The 23,652-nt window shown below is 32.5% G+C and overlaps 1 protein-coding gene across 2 annotated transcripts in view; it reads right to left on the bottom strand.

Annotated features, from left to right (window-relative positions):
• Positions 1–23,652, bottom strand: part of LOC139501656 (uncharacterized) — a 49,403-nt gene that overhangs the window by 1,004 nt on the left and 24,747 nt on the right. Inside the window, exons 3-4 of one of the 2 annotated variants that reach the window (XM_071290798.1) lie at positions 12,230–12,820; positions 513–1,316 (exon numbers count right to left, since the gene is read on the bottom strand). In XM_071290798.1, coding sequence (XP_071146899.1) covers positions 514–1,316; positions 12,230–12,820 — 1,394 coding nt within the window. In that variant the 3' untranslated portion in view covers position 513. The remainder of the gene's footprint in view (positions 1–512; positions 1,317–12,229; positions 12,821–23,652) is intronic. The other variant, XM_071290799.1, reaches the window with a different exon arrangement.

Raw genomic sequence — 23,652 nt, 5'->3', positions numbered from 1 at the left:
GCCATTGTTATATTATAGTTCGTTTCTGTGTGTGTTACATTTTAACGTTGCGTCGTTTGTTTTCTCTTATTTTTGAGTGTAAATTCACATTGCGACAAGACGTGTTACGGTACTTGTCTATCTCAAATTCATGTATTTGGTTTTAATGTTATATTTGTTATATTTGTTATTATCGTGGGATTTTGTCTGATGCTTGGTCCGTTTCTGTGTGTGTTTCATTGTATTGTTGTGTCGTTGTTCTCCTCTTATATTTAATGCGTTTCCCTCAGTTTTAGTTTGTTAACCCGTTTTTGTTTTTTGTCCATGGATTTATGAGTTTGAACAGCGGTATACTAATGTTGCCTTTATTCAGTAACTTTGATTTTTTTTTTAAGACTGTCAAATAAGTTAATATTTTTATAACATTGCAAATCATAAAAAGAAGGGACACAACAATTCTAAATCGTCATATTGACAAGTCTTTTCATTCAGACTTTGCATTTTGCATTTTGTATTTTCATACTGATGCATACTTTAGTATTGGGATCCTTTTCCGTAACCATAACCACCTCCGACACCGACAGCTGCAACTGAGACTGGTCCGTAACCAGCTCCGACTGAGACTGGTCCGTATCCAGATCCGTATCCTGCTCCGTATCCACCGCTTACAACAACTGGTCCTGGACCGTACCCACTACCTCCTTTGACTGGTCCATATCCAGCACCAGATCCGCTTCCTACAATAACTGCACCCAAACCGATTCCTGAGCCATAACCTCCGGAAACTGGTCCATATCCGCCTCCGCCACCTCCTAGGAGGACTGCAGATCCAACTCCTGATCCATATCCAGATCCGTATCCACCATTAACAAGAACTGGTGCTGGACCGTATCCGCCTTTACCTCCGGAAACTGGACCATATCCGCTTCCTCCACCTCCTAGAAGGACTGCAGATGCAACTCCGGATCCATATCCAGATCCATATCCAGAGCCATATCCACCACTAACAACAACTGGTGCTGGTCCATATCCGCCTTTACCGACTGGTCCATATCCAGCGCCGGATACACCTCCTACAACAGCCAAAGAACCGACACCGGATCCGAGTCCGTATCCACCATATCCACTACCGCCACCTCCTAGAAGAACTGCAGATCCAACTCCGGATCCGTATCCAGAGCCATACCCAGAGCCGTATCCACCACTGACAACAACTGGTGATGGTCCATATCCGCCTTTTCCTACTGGTCCATATCCAGCACCGGATACACCTCCTAGAACAGCTACAGATCCGACACCAGATCCGAGTCCATAACCACCATATCCACTACCGCCACCTCCTAAAAGGACTGCAGATCCAACCCCGGATCCATACCCAGAGCCGTATCCGCTACCATATCCATATGAGTCTTTGCCAGAGCTGTAGGCAGAACTGAAGACAGTCAGCAATACGACGGCGAGAGTGAAATACATTTTGATATGGATCGTCTGTACTGCAAAGAAAAGAAGTAATGCGTTATTAATGTTTTAGTTGTGCAGAAAGTATTGCATATTTTTCATTTTAGTGCTATTGGAATGTCACTCATAGTACATAAAAGTTTTGCCGGATGCTAAACCATTTCGAAACTTTAAACATGAATTAGCAAAACGGATTGTATTATTATGAAGAAATTCCTTGTTTAAAAAAATTCGATGCATCATGCCATATCATTTATAACGGCTCAAAATAATTTAGGGTTTTTAATTTGATTACAAACTCTCCGTTTTGATTACGGACTTTTCAAATTTATTTTTTGTAGTTGGAATTTTTTTATTTTGCTTTTTGCAATATTTCATTAAAAAAGGAAATGAGGACATTTACATACGGTCTTCAACGATAGAAAAATTTTAAAACGATAGGTCAATTTCTGAATTCAACATTTATGAAAATCAATGTGACTTTTATGGTTGATACACTGTATATAGATATAGGAAGATGTGGTGTGAGTGCCAATGAGACAACTCTCCATACAAATAACAATTTAAAAAGTAAACCATTATAGGTTAAAGTACGGCCTTCAACACGGAGCCTTGGCTCACACCGAACAACAAGCTATAAAGGGCCCCAAAATTACTAGTGTAAAACCATTCAAACGGGAAAACCAACGGTCTAATCTATATAAACAAAACGAGAAACGAGAAACACGTATATCTTACATAAACAAACGACAACTACTGTACATCAGATTCCTGACTTAGGACAGGTGTTTGATATTGAAAAAGTATACAACGTCAGCAAAAACAACAGATAAACAAACAGTATGCAATTAACACTGCATTTTCAAAATTGACGCATTAAATGGCATTTCCTGTTGATTTTCCTTTCGACAAAAATACTAAAGTCCATATTGTTACAAGATTTTTTTAGATGTAATATTGAAAACATGTTCGTTCCATGTTTAGATTCCTTCAGAAAATATGTAAATCATCAAAATTTATATGATTAAATGATGTCAAATCAGTTAAATATTTGTAAAAGTCAGTTTCATTTATGCACTTTATGCATTAGTGTGACCAATTTGTATTACGTATAAACGTAAAGATAACTTTCTAAAGATTAAACAGTTCTAAAAACGAATGCATGAAGTTAATACCAATGGTGCACCGATTTGATATTAATTATCATGGTTTAATTATAACATACTAAAACGGATATGCAAATGAAAATAAAGTTAAATAATTGCATGTGCTCAGTTATGTTTAAAAATATGTAGCATTTTATCAGATAAATACTTTATGTCTGGTTTTACAAAAAGCACGAACACATAAATATTTTGCAAACCAGATTGGTCGAAGAAGTAGTTATTCTTGGTGGATCCTTATTTTAATTTTCAGTATTGACATATTTTGTCTATAAACGCATATATGAATGAACCCCATAATGAAAACATATCTTTAAGGGAAAAGCTAAATGTTGCATGAACACGTTATCAAATGAGTTGAATAAGTGACTGAGTTAATTGATATTAGAAAAATACAATTTCTTTATGCTGATATTATAAAAGTATTTGAAACTAATAACAAAATATATACTATTCACTTATAATGGTTTACTTTTATATATTGTGTAATTGATAAACAATTTTTTTTAAAGTACTGCCTTCAATACGGAGCCTTGGCTGACACCAAACAGCAAGCATATTTTACATTAAATAGAACTAGCAACCCTTTAAAGGAATACAAAAGTATGCCTTCATTCAAAATTAAGTTAAATGTTTCAAAAAACAAAAGACAACCTTTTCTTTAGAAATCAGAAAAACTTACCTAACGATTGAAGCTGGATATGAACTGTGCTGATACCATCAAATATTCTCTCTTTTATACTGAACTTTTCAATTGAATAAAAGACTGATTACTAACCACAAAGTCAATTCATTCATAATAATGCATCATGATTGCATCACCTCTGACCTTTGATGTTCCTCAAATGATCAATTCCTCAACATTTCATTAAGAAGAACTAAAGAAACGATGATGTATAATAATTTTGCTTATTTCATCATTTATATTTGCATGAAATTAGATAATGTATATTTTTTTGTGTTAAAGGTTTTTGCTGTCAATGCGGTTTTTTTATTTTCAGTAATATCAAATGTAGGCTACTGTTAGTTGTCTTAGGTGTACGGTAATTCATTATCTTAATAAAAAAAATGGAAATTCAAAATGCACTTATTAAAATGACTAGCAGATGTGTGAAATTTGTCATTCGACAGGAAAAACATAAATAAATGTACTGATATTAAATTCATAGGTTAAAAAGTCGAAACTGCTGAAATTGGCTAAAAAAATGAATAATAATATGGTCACAGTAATAAATAAACTATTTACTAAAGTTTGAAATTTTCGAAATACTAAGGATTTTCTACGCAAGAAATGGATAATGTTAGCTGTATTTGGCAAAACTAAATGTTTTGGAATCTCAATGATTCTAAAATAATTGACCATATGTTAAAAAAGATAACTATTTGATTCCAGCGTCACTGGAGAGTCTTTGTAGATGAAACTCGCATCAGGCGCACAACGTATTAATATCAGTATCTATGATGAGTATTTTTATTTTATAAAATCTCGTGTTACTTTTACCCGTTACGAGGATCTTCAAAATTAAGTAATATTGACGATATCTGTTATATGATTCAGTTTTGTTTTTAAATACACAAAAACGGATTTGAAATGTTCCTTTGATTTTCGTTGTTGGGCGTCCGAAAATAACAAAGTTTTATCGCATTCACATTTTAGTGTACGACTAAATGTCCATCCGGTCAGAGTACTATCCAAGGCTCATAGCATTGCATCAAATAAAATCGTGGTTCAGTGTGTGATAAGATTTTTGATTTGTTTATCGTTGTGAAACGTCAGAAAACTATCCTAGTGTCATTGAATTCAACACTTTAGCGAAAGTCAAAATACATCTATGATGTTCGGTGTGAGACGTAAAAAAACACTCAGCCAGTTTTATTGAATTAAACACTTTAATTTAATACAGTCGTTCATTTAAATTGATGAAGTTGATTTTGTTCTGTTAATCGTCAATGACTTTGTCATTTTAAACTGGATTATCGATAACTGTTTTGGATACCTAAAATAAATAAGTGTCCTTACATACAACGGTATATTGCTGGGTCTTCCACGTGCTCCACAGATAGTTATCAAAGGTACCAGGATTATAATTTAGTACGCCAGACGCGCGTTTCGTCTACATAAGACTCATCAGTGACGCTCATATCAAAATATTTATAAAGCCAAACAATTACAAAGTTGAAGAGCATTGAGGATCCAAAATTCCAAAAAAGTTGTGCCAAATACGGCTTAGGAGATCTATGCCTGGAATAAGAAAATCCTTAGTTTTTCGAAAAATTTAAACTTTTGTTAACAAAAACTTTTCCTACATCATTAAAATATCAAGTTTATCAGCAATCAGTGCTGGGTTTCTTAGTTACTGTGAACCTATATATTGGAATTTTCTACACTTTTCACAAGCATTCCCCGTTCCAAAAAATAAGACAAATTGAAAGAGTTGGTATTGCTTTGTTTCATAAAAAAAAGGAAATGCCGACTTTGATACAAGTATCTTGATTTAGGGTGGAATAAATTCTGCTTTGTTCAAAATCACTCAGATTCAGACAAAAAATTCTTTAAAATTAACATTATCAAGATGTTTGACTTCTTGCTGGACGACATATTTGCTATGTTTGGAGGATTTGTTTTTTAACAAACAATCGGCTTTCAAAAGAAAACGAATTGATCCATCTTCTTACTGACTTGTTTCTGTATTCTAATGATGATGACTCTATACTGAAACTTCTTAGGAAGAAAGAAAAGAAGTTGTCACTTTACTTTCCGCTATAAAGATGATGTAATCTCACCGGATACCTCCAAATTTGGTGCCAATATTGAACCCAACTATTCTATGACACTTGAGATAAAGGACAAACCAGATATTGTTAAGTCTGCTTCATATATTAAATAACATATAGAAGTGACAATGAGGGTTGATTGAAAACACAATAAGGCTGACAAACAACGACAACTAGGATACAACGTAAAGTACAAAGTTCATCTCAGTGTTTTCCTATTTTAGCAATGTTATAGATAGGTGACATTCATTATAATCCAGGTCAAATTAAACATCCATGTATCTATTTTAATAAGCCGGTAAAATGTAATCAGCATACGAGTAATTGATTCATAAAAGTGTACGAATTTATTTGTACAAAAGTACAAAATACTTTATAAAATGCGCCATTATTATTGTGAATGCTGCACAATCTGACTACCAAATTTTACTGACTCGTACTTCAAATTATTAACATCATCATGTAACACATCAGCAATCTCACACTGTTGGTCAATTAATAGAAACAACATTTCCGATGTCAGCATTGAGGACGTCGAGTAAACATATTTGACGAGCTGAAAGGTGTACACATCAAACATTGCAGTAATTTTCAATTTGCATATCTTAACATCAACAGTTTTTGAAATAGATTTTCTTCAATAAAAGAGTTGATAAATGACGACTTACATGTAGTTCACATGGTAATCGTAGCAGACCTCAAACTCGACTAAACGAGTTCTTTATAAACAATAACCACCGGTTGTGGGCAGATCGGGCAACGAAAGACCTTTTTGTTTACATCAACTCAGATTTAACATGTGACAGAAAGGGCAAACTTGATTAAAAACAATTGAATCAACTGTTACTGAACAAAAATAAGTAAGCGAAAGTTCTTATACCTATTCGTTCCTTGAAAATAATGGGCGTTTAAATAAAGCAAATTTTAGAACAGATAAAAGCTTATTTGCTTTAATACAAAATTGTGGACAAGACACAATTCTCCGTGGTACCGCACGAACCCCACTTTATGTTTAAGCATTTATCAAATAGTTATGAGGGTCAATTCAAAAATTTGGCTGACTTTAACAGAGGCGGATCACGAAATTTGCATAAGTGGGGGCCCTCTGACTGCCTAAGAGGAGACACGCTCCAGCCAAGCTTCAGTGATTTCCTATATAAGCAACCAAATATTTACCCAAAAAGGGGGGCCCGGACCCCCTGCCCCTCCTAAATCCTCCTTTGTTTAAAACCGAACAAAATCAAACGTTAGACTACACCAACCAAAATGTATATGGAAGCCATCCAACCAAAATGTATATGGAAGCCACACCAACCAAAATGTATATGGAAGCCACACCAACCAAAATGTATATGGAAGCCACACCAACCAAAATGTATATGGAAGCCAAGCCAACCAAAATGTATATGGAAGCCACACCAACCAAAATGTATATGGAAGCCACACCAACCAAAATGTATATGGAAGCCACACCAACTTAAATGTATATGGAAGCCACACCAACCAAAATGTATATGGAAGCCACACCAACTTAAATGTATATGGAAGCCACACCAACCAAAATGTATATGGAAGCCACACCAACCAAAATGTATATGGAGGCCAAGCCAACCAAAATGTATATGGAAGCCACACCAACCAAAATGCATATGGAAGCCACACCAACCAAAATGTATATGGAAGCCACACCAACCAAAATGTATATGGAAGCCACACCAACCAAAATGTATATGGAATCCAAACCAACCAAAATGTATATGGAAGCCACACCAACCAAAATGTATATGGAAGCCAAGCCAACCAAAATGTATATGGAAGCCACACCAACCAAAATGTATATGGAGGCCAAGCCAACCAAAATGTATATGGAAGCCACACCAACCAAAATGTATATGGAAGCCAAGCCAACCAAAATGTATATGGAAGCCACACCAACCAAAATGTATATGGAGGCCAAGCCAACCAAAATGTATATGGAAGCCACACCAACCAAAATGTATATGGAAGCCACACCAACCAAAATATATATGGAAACCAAACAGCTAACGAGCATCGATACTATTCAAATTGAAGTAAGAAATGTCTATTTTAACATTTTCATTTCGAACAACATTTTTAATATTTGTATCGTAAGATATCGTATCCTAATTCTTAAGAAAACATATTGTTTTTTAAAGATGCAGCGTAAAACAATCACTAATCAATCTTATAAAACACTATGTAAAAAGATTATCAGTACCAAAACATCAATTAAACACAAATCACAAAAGATACCTTGATTCATGTTCAATTAAATAACAGGCATTTTTTTTATTATGGATACTTTTTTTTATAATCTTAACCACAACAAATACATAAAAACAAATAGATATGTTACAAAGAAATACAAAAGGGCATTTAGACAAAGCATATAACAAACATACAAAAATTTGCCATTCGACTCGACATTATTCCGACAGTATTTAATTGTCCTTAATTACACTCGACTTTACTTCTGAAAAATCTGATTCAGTATTTGATAATCTCGGTACACCTTATATATTCAGGTGTTTCAATCCATTCTTTTCAAAGCACAAAAATGTCGGCATTCGCATTATATCCTAACAAAACCTTTAAACAGACTTATTTAGAAGGGATATAGTTACGATACTATTGTCAGGTCATTAAAGATGGCATATTTTGGCTTTAATATATTGATTCGCTAATAGAGTCTTTGAATCGGAAATAAATACATTTATTCTAATACCAGTTGTTTGAAAGATACGGGTTATGTTCTCATATATTTTATCATGGGTTGATACTATAACCCTAACGGGAGGGATTGTACTTGATATTCATATGATGAAGACATAATCTTTCAATCAGTTTAATGTTTAAGTCTAAAACTGGCATGTCAGTAACTGCTAGTATTTTTTTCAAACTGAGATGTACTGTGCGTATTGTTGTGTTTTTGTTTTTTCTACATTGGCTAGAGATATAGGGAGTGGGTTGAGATCTCACAAAACATGTTTAACCTAGCTGCATGTTTGCGCCTGTCCTAAGTCAGGAGCCTCTGGCCTTTGGTAGTTTTGTATGATTTTTAATTTTAGTTCATTTATATATTTCGCTGTTTAGTATGACGTCCATTATCACTAACTAGTACTGTTTTTAGTTAGAGGCCAGCTAAAACTGAGGGATTTTCTAGCTGTGTTAACGATCCATTGGTGGCCTTCGGCGGTTATCTGCTCTTTGGACGGGTTGTTGGCTTTTTGAGTAATGTATTTTTTGGACGATGTTAAAACATCAGAATAACCGTTTAAGACTTTACTTACTAGTAAAAAGACACATACTGTTTTATATAAAGGAGAAGGTTTAGTAAGACCCCTTTTTGGCCCAAAAATATAGCAGTTTTAGAAAATTGTGAAAATGTAATCTTTAAGCTATATTTTGACAAGTAAAATGCTTCTTCTACATAAATATGAGCTGTTTTTGACAATACACTGCACAAATCTCGCGTTCTAGCATCATTAAGTCATGCTAAATTACTGAAATCTTCAAAAGTTTTGCATTTTGGTTAATTTTTAGACGGTTTTCGTCTAAAATAAAAGTGGCCGCATTCGTGTTCATTCATAATATTGAAATGTACGTTGTATTTGATGATAATACAAAACATATATAAAGGTTGAGGATGAACACGGATGCAGCCACTTTCATTTTTGACAAAAACCATCTGAAAAGTGACGTTTTTTGGCATATTTGATAGATTTTTCATATTTGAGCTTGAATCAGAGCGTTTTTAATGACTAAATGACTAAATCAGTCAACATCTTTCACATAAACTAATCGAATCAATTGAAATTGACACTTAAGTGTTTAAAAAGTGTCCAAAAACTTTCGTTAGATGAACCTGAAATTTGAGGCCAAAATCGGCCCTTACCGGACCTACTCCTTTTCACTTCTTCTTACTAAATTTGTATAAACTTCAAGATTTACCTGTATTATTAAAACCGGTTTTTTTCTAAAGTGAGTATTTTCGAAGGGTTAAATATTTCGCAGTGGTGTCTTGCCATGGCTATGTTTGGACTTGTTTGTTTGCTTTTTGATATCAGAGTGATCCTTCACAAAGTAGGATTTATCCCTCCCTAAGACAAGATACTTTTATCTACGTTGGCCATTCTCCTATAAGATATGGAATATGTTGTATAGCGAAACCGAATAATCATTATAATGATTAATTTCAATGTTCGAAATTAAGTTGCGTTTATGCTTTGCTTTACGAGTTAAATTGAAATCAATTGAAATAATTGATAAAAAGATCAGGATTCATAACCTTAATATGAAAAAAATGTTTAATACATTTAAGGAATGACTGTAATATTGTTTTTGTCTATGAAGGCATAACACCACAATTTTTTATGTTATTTCGAATAGACAGAAAATATATTACTGTCATTTTATTTTCATTTAATTCTGAATTCCATTTTAAGCCGGAGTAAACCTTGGAAAAACTTTGATGACGTCACGGTCACATAACAAAATTATGTCTATGAGCTGATAAGCAAAACACTGTCAGTCAATCAGAAGACGCGTTACATCCAAAATTAAATCATTTAAAAATAAATAAGATACAACAGTGTGTGCAAGTGAGAGAAAATGTCCGGCATGCACGGTGTTACAATGTATATGTCGGCAAATATATCAGTCCTAGGAGGGAACAACCATCTATCTTTTTTTAATCAGCCTCGTTTGGTCTGTCTTTTACAAAGGAAATGAAATTTACCTCTTTGACAAAAATTTAATCTATTTTCGCCACTTTGTACATGTATGATTTGATTTTGAAATGCATTTTTTTTTATGTTTTTGCTTTCTATCAAAAGATAGTGATCTGACACCAATTTTATTTCTCCTTTCCATCTCCTACTATCTTTGTTTTCAATTCTATATTTAATGGTTTTGAGAGCTCCATATTAAAGTGTTCAAACCTCATTGTTTGTAGAAGACTGTAGTATGGTACCTTCGAAATTCTGTTTTTTTTTTCTGCTGTTACGGCACGTTTTCCTAACATTTCCTTTTACTCGTGGTAAATAAGATTAGTAGTAAATGAGTTGCTGAAGAAAATATATTTGTACTCTCAAATTGGAAACAAATTGATAACGACATGTAAAAAACAGAAAGAAAATTAACATTCTACAAGTATCATGAAAAAGTATTGAATAGCTCTAATTCAACAAAAAAATAAAAATAAAAAAATCTGGAGAGGGGTTTTGGATATCAAAGGTGTTTGTAAATGCTAAGCAGATCCTGCTTAAAAAGTAGTACCACTCGTGTTGCTAATCGACAACAAATGATAAAAACCATTCGGTGATTTTGTTTATATAGATTAGACCGTTGGTTTTCCCGTTTGAATGGTTTTATACTAGTAATTTTGGGGCCCTTTATAGCTTGTTGTTCGGTGTGAGCCAAGGCTCCGTGTTGAAGGCCGTACTTTAACCTATAATGGTTTACTTTTTTAAATTGTTATTTGGATGGAGAGTTGTCTCATTGGCACTCACACCACATCTGCCTTTATCTATATGTCATACTGCAGGACTGGGATTGAGAATGGGATTGTAATTACGATAATTGGAAAATATAAAAAAAGAAGATGTGGTATGATTGCCAATGAGACAACTGTCCACAAGAGACCAAAATGACACAGACATTAACAACTATAGGTCGCCGTACAGCCTTCAACTGTGAGCAAAGCCCTTACCGCATAGTCAGCTATAAAAGGCCCCGATAAGACAATGTTAAACAATTCAAACGAGAAAACGAATGTCCGTCGTCATTTGTGAAACGTATATCCAATAACGGTGAACCCAAACAGAGATTCCATCCATAAAAGTTTCAAATGCATAACTTCAACATTGCGACTAGGATCCATTTTGGAATATAAATAAGTTCTCAATCTGTAATTATTTCGAAGGCAAATCTTTATTAATGAACTTCATCTATATAATTCTGTAGTAAAGTCCTCGACCGATGTAATGAGTGAGTTTACACGGACAACGGACGGTTCCTGACATTGAAAGTACTATGGAGTCATTATCTTCGGGGATCTTGTAAATAATCAATTATTCTGCAAATATAAAACATAATGAATAGAAATATGTAATGGCTTTGATTCTCTGCAATTAAAATATTTCTATTTCAATTCTTCTTTTTTTTTAAAGATAAAACACTTGAAACCTCAACTGCTATTGCGCAAGGTTAAGTTTAATGGTGAAAGTCACCCATGAAATAAATTGCCAAAAGTCCTCATCCAGTCAAAAATAGCGTGACAATCTATATTTCAATAGAATCAATATATTTTTTGTTTTTTTTCCTGATGACGATGTACAAATCGGTTCAAATCGTCACAACTAAAGGTTTTAAAGCAATTTATAATACTTATACTAGATTTTCTTACAGTATTATCCTAAATTTATTTATAAAAAAAAACATTGTGTTTAGCGTTTTGTTATGATCAATGTTTCTTTTACAATCATAAAAAAAGTTTGCTCAAATGTTAACTTTGATATGGTCAGTTTTCATTGTCTTCTTAGTTTTGATAAAAATGCTTTTGCAATGTTAAAAATACTTTTACAGTCAAAGCTTTAGTATGACCTTTTACATTATACACTATAGATACTAGGACGGATTAGTCTAGTTTAACGTTATTTCTCCTTAAAAAAACATGACGAAACGGACTTATTTATATTGTGTTTCCATACGGATACATACCTAATATTTTGATCCTTTTCCGTAACCATAATCGCCTCCGACACCAGCGGAAACTACTGAGACTGGTCCATATCCTGCTCCGACTGAAACTGGTCCATATCCGCTTCCGCCACCTCCTAGAAGGACTGCAGATCCAACTCCGGATCCATATCCAGAGCCATATCCAGAGCCGTATCCACCACTGACAACAACTGGTGCTGGTCCGTATCCGCCTTTTCCTACTGGTCCATATCCTGCACCGGAAACACCTCCTAGAACAGCTAAAGATCCGACACCGGATCCGATTCCGTAACCACCATATCCACTACCGCCACCTCCTAGAAGGACTGCAGATCCAACTCCGGATCCATATCCAGAGCCGTATCCACCACTGACAACAACTGGTGCTGGTCCGTATCCGCCTTTTCCTACTGGTCCATATCCTGCACCGGAAACACCTCCTAGAAGAGCTAAAGATCCGACACCGGATCCGAGTCCATACCCACCATATCCACTACCGCCACCTCCTAAAAGGAATGCAGATCCAACTCCGGATCCATACCCAGAGCCATATCCAGAGCCGTATCCACCACTGACAACAACTGGTGCTAGGCCGTATCCGCCTTTACCTACTGGTCCGTATCCAGCACCGGATACACCACCAAGAACAGCCAAAGATCCAACACCGGATCCGAGTCCATAACCACCATATCCACTACCGCCACCTCCTAGTAGTACTTCAGATCCATATCCAGAGCCATACCCGCTTCCATATCCATATGAGTCTTTGCCAGAGCTGTAGGCAGAACTGAAGACAGTCAGCAAAACGACGGCTAATGTGAAATACATTTTGGTATAGATCGTCTGTACTACAAGAAAAACATTAAAATATATCATAAATTTTTGATGCAAAGAATATACACAAATACCACAGATAACTTGATTTCCTATCATTATGCGTGTACTGAATAAGGACAAGTCTACTAAGTTGCGCGAGAGACAAATACGTGAATAAAACAAAGATTTGCTTTACGTCAGACTTATGCAAATTTAAAACATTAAATAACCAAAACTATTGGAAAATTAAAAGCGAAGTCCTGCTTTTGTAAATTCTGTATCTTTAGATTGAAAAAAAAACCCAACCGTGTATTCGGTAATTGTCAATTTTGTATATAAAGAAAAGGTGTCGTAGATAAATAAACCAACATGGAAAAATCGGGTTGTTTATAAAATAAACTTCAACAGAGCAAAATATACATTGATATATCATAAGTGGATATGAGCTTTTCGAATGAATTCATTAAATATTTATGTAAATAGAAAATATTCTCTTGAATTTTTATTCTCTTTCAAGCTCCCGGAAATCCACCCCTTAATGTACAAAAACCAAAGACAAAAAAAAAAACCCAAACAAGTGAAAGTTTAAAACACAAGGAATATACGAAGTATAAAAAAATAAATCAATCTACATCAACAAATAGCGGGACTTTGCACGTGATCCCTAAGGGGGAAATTGGTGATTGACTTTCTTAGATAGTTTTCATTTAAAATGAACTATCGAATAAAAAGATAGTGTTTCCCTTATAACAGTGTTTGATGGATTCTTAGTGCCTTGATTTCTCAAAGCATAAACATAAAAGTCAAACACGATATTGAAAATTAAAAGCAGACAATTCTAGTAAGATATCAGAAAACTTACCTAAGGATATGAGCTAGATATAACCTGTGCTGACTCTGTAAAATGTTCCTACTTTTATACTGAAAAAAGACTGATTACATACCACATAGTAAACCATTTGTAATCATGCATCATAAATGCTTGGATGTCATTTATACGATCAATTATCAAATATTAATTTATTTTATAAAAAAAATGAAAGAAACCACAAAATAAGAGAGAGAGGAGTTTTCGGACGATTTTAGACATTACATAGATAAGGATTTAGATCATTTATTTCATAAGTGTGTGATCATCCATAACAGTATCTATCTTTATATATTAATTAAAGTCACAAGAATCTAACATATCATAAAGAGGATGGCAACCGAAAACGTTTTATGATACACTTTCACTAAAACTGACATCTACCGTAATCTGAATGATATTTTTTTCGTTAAATAATTAAGAATTTTCTCAATATACTGCGAAAATGTACATAAAGGAACTTACGTTAAATAAAAATATCAAACAGGTAATCACTGTCCTTTCCTAGATTTAGATATTTTAGTTTTTAACCGCAATATTCACACACTTACATTTACGACAAAAAGGATTGTTAATTTTCCCTTTTTGAATGTAGATGTTCCTTTGGCACCACATTACGGTGTTTATATTTCACAACTTGTTCGATATGCCCGTGTCTGTTGTAACGTTTTCAATTAGAACAAACATAATCCATGTATTACTGGTAAATTATTAAGCATGGGATTTCGTTATCACAAAGTACTTAAAACCTTTTATACATTCTTTAAATATAAAGATTTGGTTTGAAGTTTGGTTGTATCTGTAGAAAATTTTAAACTTAGTTACCTCAAACTGAATTGCACATCCACATTTCTACTGAAATATTGTTTACCGTGCCAAGAAATTAGAATTTGTAAACTTATTGATCCTTTAAATAAACTTATTCTAAAAGGTTACCAATTCAACACAGTGACCCCAATTAGATCACTTAATATTTTGTTTATTGGTATTAATATTGATTTTGTTATCAGTAAATAAAAAGATAACTAAATTCTTCGTACTATGAACATCAAAATTGTTCAATATCTTCTTAAATCTGTACAGGAAGTGCTATCGAGCTCTAATTGTATAGTTATATTGTTGATATTCACCCCATATGTACCAAATGCTAGATTATGTTTATTTATATTATAGAACTTTCTTTGTATTCCCAAATAGGACGATTTAGTATACGTAACGACAAAATTATTTTTATATACCTGTGTTAAATATGAAACCATTTTTTTTTTCAAAAGTGAGGATTTTCTTCAAGTTGTTAAATATTTCACAGTGGTATCTTACCATAGCTTTGTTTAAACTTGTCTATTTACTTTTGACCTTAAATATATAGCATATCTATCCCTAATAACTTTATTAACTATGTATTTGCATTCAGGCATCGCAGAACAAATTTATTTGTTCATAATATTGTGTGTTAATTTACGTTTTTTGATTGAGTTAAGCCTTCCAATTGATATTTTATTGTGTGCTTTTGTATGCTGTGATGTGTTATTGTCTCAGAAAAGGGAGTAGGTTTGATATAATTAAAATGTTTAATCCCGCTGCAAATGTTTGCACCTTTCCTAAGTCAGGAATCTGATGTACAGTAGTTGTCGTTTGTTTATGCAATGTATACGTGTTTCTCGTTTCTGTTTTTATTATATATATTAGACCGTTGGTTTTCCTCTTTGAATGGTTTTAAACTGTCTAGTAATTTTGGGGCCCTTTATAGCTTGTTGTTCGGTGTGAGACAAGGTCGTGCCTTGACCTATAATGATTTACTTTTATAAATTGTTATTTGGATTGATAGTTGTCTCATTGGCACTCATACCACATCTTCCTTTATCTTAATATCATTGTTATATACATATACACATTCATGGATCTACAATCTTTCTATACCTGTATCCTGATATTTCACAAGGTCCTGTTTTGTCTCTGACTGTTTATGACGTCTTTACACTAATGTGTACTGATTGGTAATAAATTGTAAGATGCATGATTTTTTGTATTAGTTGTTAGTGGCTTTGAACTAGCAGTCAGAAATCGCGATTACTCTCAGATCTGTACTTTTTGTTGGGATGAACAAGAACCCGGCCACGTTCACTTGTATTAGTAGTATTTTTTTTTTATCCATCTGCCTTTTTCAACTGATTATTATAGTTCTTTCTTATTTTGTACTGTTACACCACTGTCCCAAGTTAGGGGAAGGGTTGGGATTCCACTAACATGCTTTACCCCGCCACATTCTCTATGTATGTGCCTGTCCCAAGTCAGGAGCCTGTTATTCAGTGGTTGTCGTTTTTTTTATGTGTTTAATATTTGTTTTTCGTTCATTTCTTTTTCATAAATAAGGCCGTTAGTTTTCTGGTTTGAATTGTTTTTCATTGTCACTTCTAAACCCTTTAAAGGCTGAATACTCTGTTTTGACATGGCACATTGTTAAGGGCCGGACGGTGACCTATAGCTGTTAATTTCTGTGTCAGTTTGGTGTCTTGTGGAGAGTTGTCTCATTGGCCATTACATCTTCTTTTTTATAAATATAATGCATACATAAAAACTCTTTTTTATATGAAAATGTATATCGTGAATAAAACAAAAAATACATATATCATTTCTTATTTGCATGTTTCTTCGACAAAACATAGAATAGAATGAAGAAGTTAAAGGGATTTCCATTTTGTTGATTCAACATTTGATATTGAGGTCTTCAAATCTACATAACCTCTAATGTTTTCTTTCAGTCTCATTTTTTCACAGCAGGAGGTGAACAATTATAGTAGAAACTCAAAATGTAAGAACCTGAATCCTGTTAGAAAAACAATGAATACATCTGAACAATTTTAACAGGCCAAAAAAACAATTCATGCACTTTTTTTTGAAAACCGTATATTTCATAATCCTTTAACAACAATGGATCAAATTTTTAACCTTATAAATATATATTTCGCAAAAGTAATGAATTAAAACAATACATCAACACTTATAAAATATTTATGGAACACAGACATATGTGTCAATCTGGTTATAAATGTGTCATCATAAAACAACAAATACAATACTAACCCTCGTTATACATTATAATGTACCTAAAATATAGAGTAGTCAGTAGGTTAGTGAAGATACAAATATCTTCTATGCTTCAAGTAACAAAATCACGTACGGGACATGCACATTGTATATCTGTATAGTGATTTTACAGAAGGTCATTATACCTGGTAATAGGTACGTACAAATGTATCAAAATATTTTATTCATTAAACAGTTATTTTTAAACGCTTTAATGTTACGGAACATTTTTTTTCACAAATAAAAATGATTAAAAATGTATGTATTGTATGGAAAGCAACAGTGAACCCCCCGATTATTATTATTTTTCCCCCCTTAAAAATACATTGATACAAATAAATCTCCGGCTTTGACAATCCCGCCGATTATTAAAAATTCTACAATCTTCGGCTTTTCAAAATCTTCGGCTTTTCAAAAATCTACGGCTTTTTCAAAATCTTCGGCTTTTCAAATTCTACGGCTTTTTCAAAATCTTCGGCTTTTCAAATTCTACGGCTTTTCAAGATCTACGGCTTTTCAAAATCTTCGGCTTTTTAAAATCGTCGGCTTTTCAATATAATAATCTACGGCTTTTCAAAACCTACGGCTTTTCAAAATCTTCGGCTTTTTAAATAATTGACCGTTTATTTGTTTTACCTTTGATTGCTCAATGCTTTTTTCAGGAGAGTTGTGTATACCGACCTCTGAACTGTTTCATTTGTTAAAACTAAAAATCATAATCATTATAATTATTGTTCCGGACCATATGAGTATTTGGACCATACGCGTATGGTCATGACCATATGGGTATACACTCATATGGTCCGACCATACGCGTATGGTCGGGGTTATTAATACTCTGTTTCAGTTTACTTTTAATACTTTTAAACTCTTTACATGGTATGACCGTTCATTAAAAAGACGCTATCATATTGGTAATTTTATTATTATATTATAATTAAATTATAGGCTAGATAAAAATAAGAAGTTTCGCATAGTTAATTTTACTTAATCGTCAAAGGAGTAGGTCCAGTAAGACCACTTTTTGGCCCCAAAATATAGCAGTTTTACAAAATTGTTAAAATGTAAACTTTTAGTTAGTTATTGGAAAGTAAAATGCTTCTGCTACATAAATATGGCTTTTTTGACAATATAATGCACATATATTGGGTACTAGCATCATTAAGTCATGCTAAATTACTGAAATCTTCACAATTTTAGCATTTTAGTTAAATTTTGGACGGTTTCCGTCTTAAATGAAAGTGGCCGCATTTGTGTTCATTCTTAATATTGAAAAATGATAATACATAACGTATATAAAGATTGAGGATGAACACGGATGCGGCAACTTTCATTTTTGACAAAAACCATCTGAAAAGTTACATTTTTTGGCATATTTGATCGATTTTTCATATTTAAGCTAGAATCGAAGCGTTTTAAATGAGTAAATCATTTAAAATATTTCACATAAACTAATCGAATCAACTGAAATAGACACTTAAGTGTTTAAAAAGTGTTCAAAATCTTTCGTCAGATGAACCTGAAATTTAAGGCCAAAATCGGCCCTTACCGGACCTACTCCTTTAAAATAAAAACATGTCATACCGATGGTCATTACCGATTGTCATTACCGATTTGTTATTACGAGTGAATGGCAATATGTCGACTAAAAAAAAATTTAAAAAATCTTAATGAACTGTTACACCAGAAGTCACCGGAAAGTAACATAGTTTATTTAAGTTGTCTTGTGAATATGGTGTATTGCAGTCATTTTACGATAATTTAGATCTAGAGCTTCTTAAAAACACCGTAGACATCAAAATGGCCAAAGACCTCGTTATCACTGTACGCAGCTGCAAAAAGGCTACCTTTTAACTCGCAAACAAAAGGTGTAAATGTAAAGTATCTTGCACAAATTTCTTGCAAATGCAAAAAAGCTATGACACCCTGTGGAAGTGAATGTCACTCCAAACCTACATGCAAGAATGTAACTAGCGATGAAAACTAACTATGGCATCAATATTTAATTTTTACGTTGTTTTTGGATTATAAAATTAACAAATTGTCATGTAACCACCACTGTTTTTGTTAGATAAAGTTTGTGCATTATTAAAACGTTTATAATGTAATTTGAAAAAAAATATACCTATACGGTCCAAATACTCATATGGTCCGGCCCGTTAATAACCAAACGAGTATAATACTCATATGGTCTAACCATACGCGTACGGTCGGACCATATGAGTATACGCATATGGTCATGACCATACGCGTATGGTCCATATACTCATATGGTCCGGAACATTATTATTATTAATTATTATTATTATAATTATTATTATTATTATTATTATTATTATTATTATTATTATTATTATTATTATTATTATTATTATTATTATTATTATTATTATTTTCATTACACTAAATCCATTGGATGTTGGATGTGTACTGATTGATAATTTAGTTTTAGATGAATGATTTATTGTATTATAGTTGTTAGTGGCTTTGAAATAGCTCTCAGCAGTCTGGATTCTACTTCGTCAAAATTATCTTCCCATTACGCCAGTTCATACTAACAATCGTAGAAATGGAAGCCGTTGTAAGGATGACGCGCTGCCAATTCTTCTATCGGAAACCGATAAATTTATCCACATTGCAGCATTACGATCCTTATATGTCAGTTGTATTTTAAAAGACAAATGTATCAACTAGTTAATGAGCCCAAGTTAATGATCTTGGCTGCATTGATTCAACTTAAAACTACTGTCTGATCGGTTGTCGGGTGGAATTTTCGAAAATGCATAAACATTTAAAAAAATTATAATTAAATAATTCGTGGAAGGGCAGACTAAATTTTTTTATTGGTTGAAGACTATAAACCCTAATTATCACAGACAAAAAAATCTAATTTTTCGAAGATACGCATTTTCATTATCCAACTTGTAATACTGTTGTCAAGTACTTTCAGTAAAAAAAATAGCTATTCGAACACATCTACTCTGTTTTTGTGATTCATTAGATAGGTATTTCACTTTACCCATATATTTCATCGTTTAGTACTGTGATTATTTTATGTTATAAAGTCAACCTGTAGCTTTGATAGGTAAAAATTATAGAATCTGAAGCGAGATGATGTATCAAATATTTTTGCTTTGCACGATTTCAAGATAAAATATTTAACTCAAACACGCTCTTACATAAAAAGGTGCACTCGATTTTCACTTTTCGATATAATTGTTACCCATTTTTTGGAATTTTTTCTCGAGTCACATAATGAAAGGACAGACACGAAAATTACAGAACAAATAGATCGATATGTTTCCGTCCGTGGTAAAATAAAATAAAAAATCGGAGGTTATGCATTTCTTACATCCAACTTGAAAGATACCCATGTCGTCGACTTGATATCAAATTCTTCTGCTTAACTTATGTACTAGATAAATTAAAAACTTATGAAAATGGTGTTTTTGAAATAAAATACTTCGTAATTGAGAAGAAAATTGTAATTTTGAATGTTTCTATTAACTTTTAAAATTTTATCCAATTTAGGTAAACTTAACATTTCCCTTTAAGGTTTATGTACCCTTCTGTAGCCATTTTTGTACGAATTTTTCAAACCTCAGTTGTATCAAAACTAAAGATATAATAAATAATAGAGATAGGCCATTTAGTACATGTTCCAAGGGGAAACTTGATGTAAAGCATTATTTTTTACTGTTTCATTTCATTTGATAGAAAAAGAGGACTTTGTTGCAAATAAATCAAGATTTTTATAGAAAATCCACAGCCTTTAATACAGAGATTTTTGTTATAAAATTTGAAACATAAATTACTTACTTGATTTTCTATGATGTGCTAGTGTTTATTTTTTACAAAAACCTGTAAATTCCAAAACACCTCGTGCTGAGTCACTAAAGTCGAGCGCACCCTAAAAGGTGTACTTGATTTTGGCCATATTTATACTTGTCTTAACCAATAACTACATTTATAAACTTGTTTTAAAGAAATCAATGCTAGCACTGCATGCAATAATGCTATATCTTTCAGTCATCAAATTGCCAAATATGAGAGTACAATGATAAAGGCTGTGGATTTTCTATAAAAAATCTTGATTTATTTGCCACAAAGTCCTCTTTTTCTATTAAATGTAATGAAACAGTAAAAAATAATGCTTTGCATCAAGTTTCCCCTTGGAATATGTACAAAATGGCCTATCTCTATTATTCATTATATCTGTAGTTTTGATACAATTGAAGTTTGAAAAGTTCGTACAAAAATGGCTACAGAAGGGTACATAAACCTTAAATTTTATATTTTTATTACCCCACAAAATGTGTTTCCTAATATTTCTAAAGTTTGTGATTGGTGTGTTTCTTGTTAGTGTATTATTTGCTTTGTACCAGCTCTTTATTATGTTCAAGTAAACTGAGGGTTGTGTATTACTTAAATTCGGTAATGACTTAATGTTGTCTGACATCATATGAAAATGTAAGGATGTTTTTACCAAATGTGTTGAAATAATATGTTGAAATGACTTTCCAATTAGCAAATGCCTTCGCCGTTAATCGTTAAACCCATGAAGAGTGTAATTCATTAAAGAAATTATCAATGTCTGTCATTTTCAGACCTCCATTTGTGTTAAACGTTTAACCCTTTTTGTTTATTATTCCATATAGAATTGTATATACGTTTTTTTTAAATCTTTTATGTAGATTTGGGGTATCGAAACAACCGAAGCTACAAATGTAAGATTGGGTAAAATAAGTGACTTAAACAACAGCTATTCGACCTATCATTGTCAAATTTATTTTTCCCAATCAAGTTTGAATTTGTTTGACTGTTTCATTGTATTTTCAATATTTAATTTGTCACATTAATTTTTATTTAATCCAAAGTAGACGCCTAAACTTACGATTTGTTCTTTGCTCCAGTGTAAATTTTCAATTTTGTCTTTACAATGTTTAAGTCTTCCTAACCATATACCTTCTGTTTTAGATTTATTCAGATTTAAACCAGAAAGTTTTCCAAATAGTTCTATTAGGTTCAATGCTTGGTGAATATCATTGTTAGAACTTTTAGAAGCGTGTATTGTCATCAGCTAATGGGACATTTTTTTATTCTGTTTTTTTTTCATCAAGGTTAATTTGAAACTTTAAATGTTAGAATTTTGTCTTACTCTACAGGCCATGGCACATCTTCTTTTTTTTTAGTTTGTATTTTTAATATCTAATGCATTTATAAAAAAAATGCACACAATGTATATCGTAAATAAAACAAAAAAATAATAAATAATTTCTTATTTGCATGTTTCTTCGATAAAACATAGAATAAAAGGAAGTAGCTAAAATGGATTTCCATTGTATTGGTTTCGCATTTGATATTGAGGTCTTCTAATCTACATAATCTCTAATATTTTCATTTCCTTCAGTCTCATTTATTTTTACATTAGGTGAACAACTATCGTAGAACCTTAAAAGTTCATCATGTCAGCTTTGAAAAAACCTGAATCATGTAAAAGTACAATTAATAAATAGGATTAATTTAAACTGGCCAAAAAACGATGTATGTACTTTAAAAAAACCCAACATATTGCATAATCCTTTTACACCAATGAAACGATTTTCTAACCTTATAAATACATATTTCGCAATAGCAATGAATTAAAAACAATACATCAAAACTTTTCAAATGTGTTTGGAACACAGAAATAAATGTCAATCTGGTCATAAATGTGTCGTCGTAAAACAATAAATATACAATATTAACCCTCGCTATATATATAATGATGTACTGAAAATATAGCGTAGTCAGTAGGTTAGTGAAGATAAAGATATCTTCTATGTTAAAAGTAACAGAATCACGTACGGTCCATGCATACTACATGTCTGTATAGGAAGTGTTACAGAAGGTCATTACACTTGGTAAATAAGTACACACTAATGCATCAAAACTTTCTAGTCATTAAATAATTATTTTTAGATGCTTTAATGTGACGAAACATCATTTTTTTAGAAAATATATTGTTAAAAAATGTAGGCATTTTGGTATTCTCGTTTCTCGTTTTTTATATAGATTAGATCGTTGGTTTTCCCGTTTGAATGGTTTTACACTAGTAATTTTGGGGCCCTTTATAGCACGTTGTTTGGTATGAGCCAAAGCTCCGTGTTGAAGGCCGTACATTGACCTATAATGGATTATTATTATTATTATTACCCCAAAGTTAACATGCAATATTCATGCAATAACCCTATATTATTATTATTATTATTATTATTATTATTATTATTATTTTTTTTTTTTTTTATCTAAAATCTGATTTATTGCACTATTGCTGTTATAATTAATACCATGTCTACAGCATTTGACAGGGCATCCCTGAAGCGTTAGTTTTACTGAACAAACAGGGAGATTGTTCAGTAAATTATTAATAATAATAATAAATGGTTAGATTTACATGTTACAATATTGTGTATACAGATTATACAGATTACTACAGAAATTATTTTCCGGAAAAAAATACATTCGTGAACCGCTTTGACTCTGTATATATGCTAGTTGACCTGGTCATGACCTATTGATCAAGGATTACACGATGGAGGCAAATTAACAGTCGAAGCAGTTTGTTGTATATTAATTATGTAGGTGAACATACTTGGTTACGAATTGAAGTACATTATATAAGTATATTTATTTATGAGTATGTGATATATTAAATGAAGGATGCGTCAGAATAGTAGGGGTTTAATCTTTATCACTGATCATGATCATGACGAAGTCTACAAC

This window comes from Mytilus edulis, chromosome 13, assembly GCF_963676685.1.
Source record: "Mytilus edulis chromosome 13, xbMytEdul2.2, whole genome shotgun sequence".
Classification (NCBI taxonomy): Eukaryota; Metazoa; Mollusca; class Bivalvia; order Mytilida; family Mytilidae; genus Mytilus; species Mytilus edulis.
The sequence above is the reverse complement of the archived record's forward strand: the minus strand, read 5'-3'. Positions and strand labels throughout refer to the sequence as shown.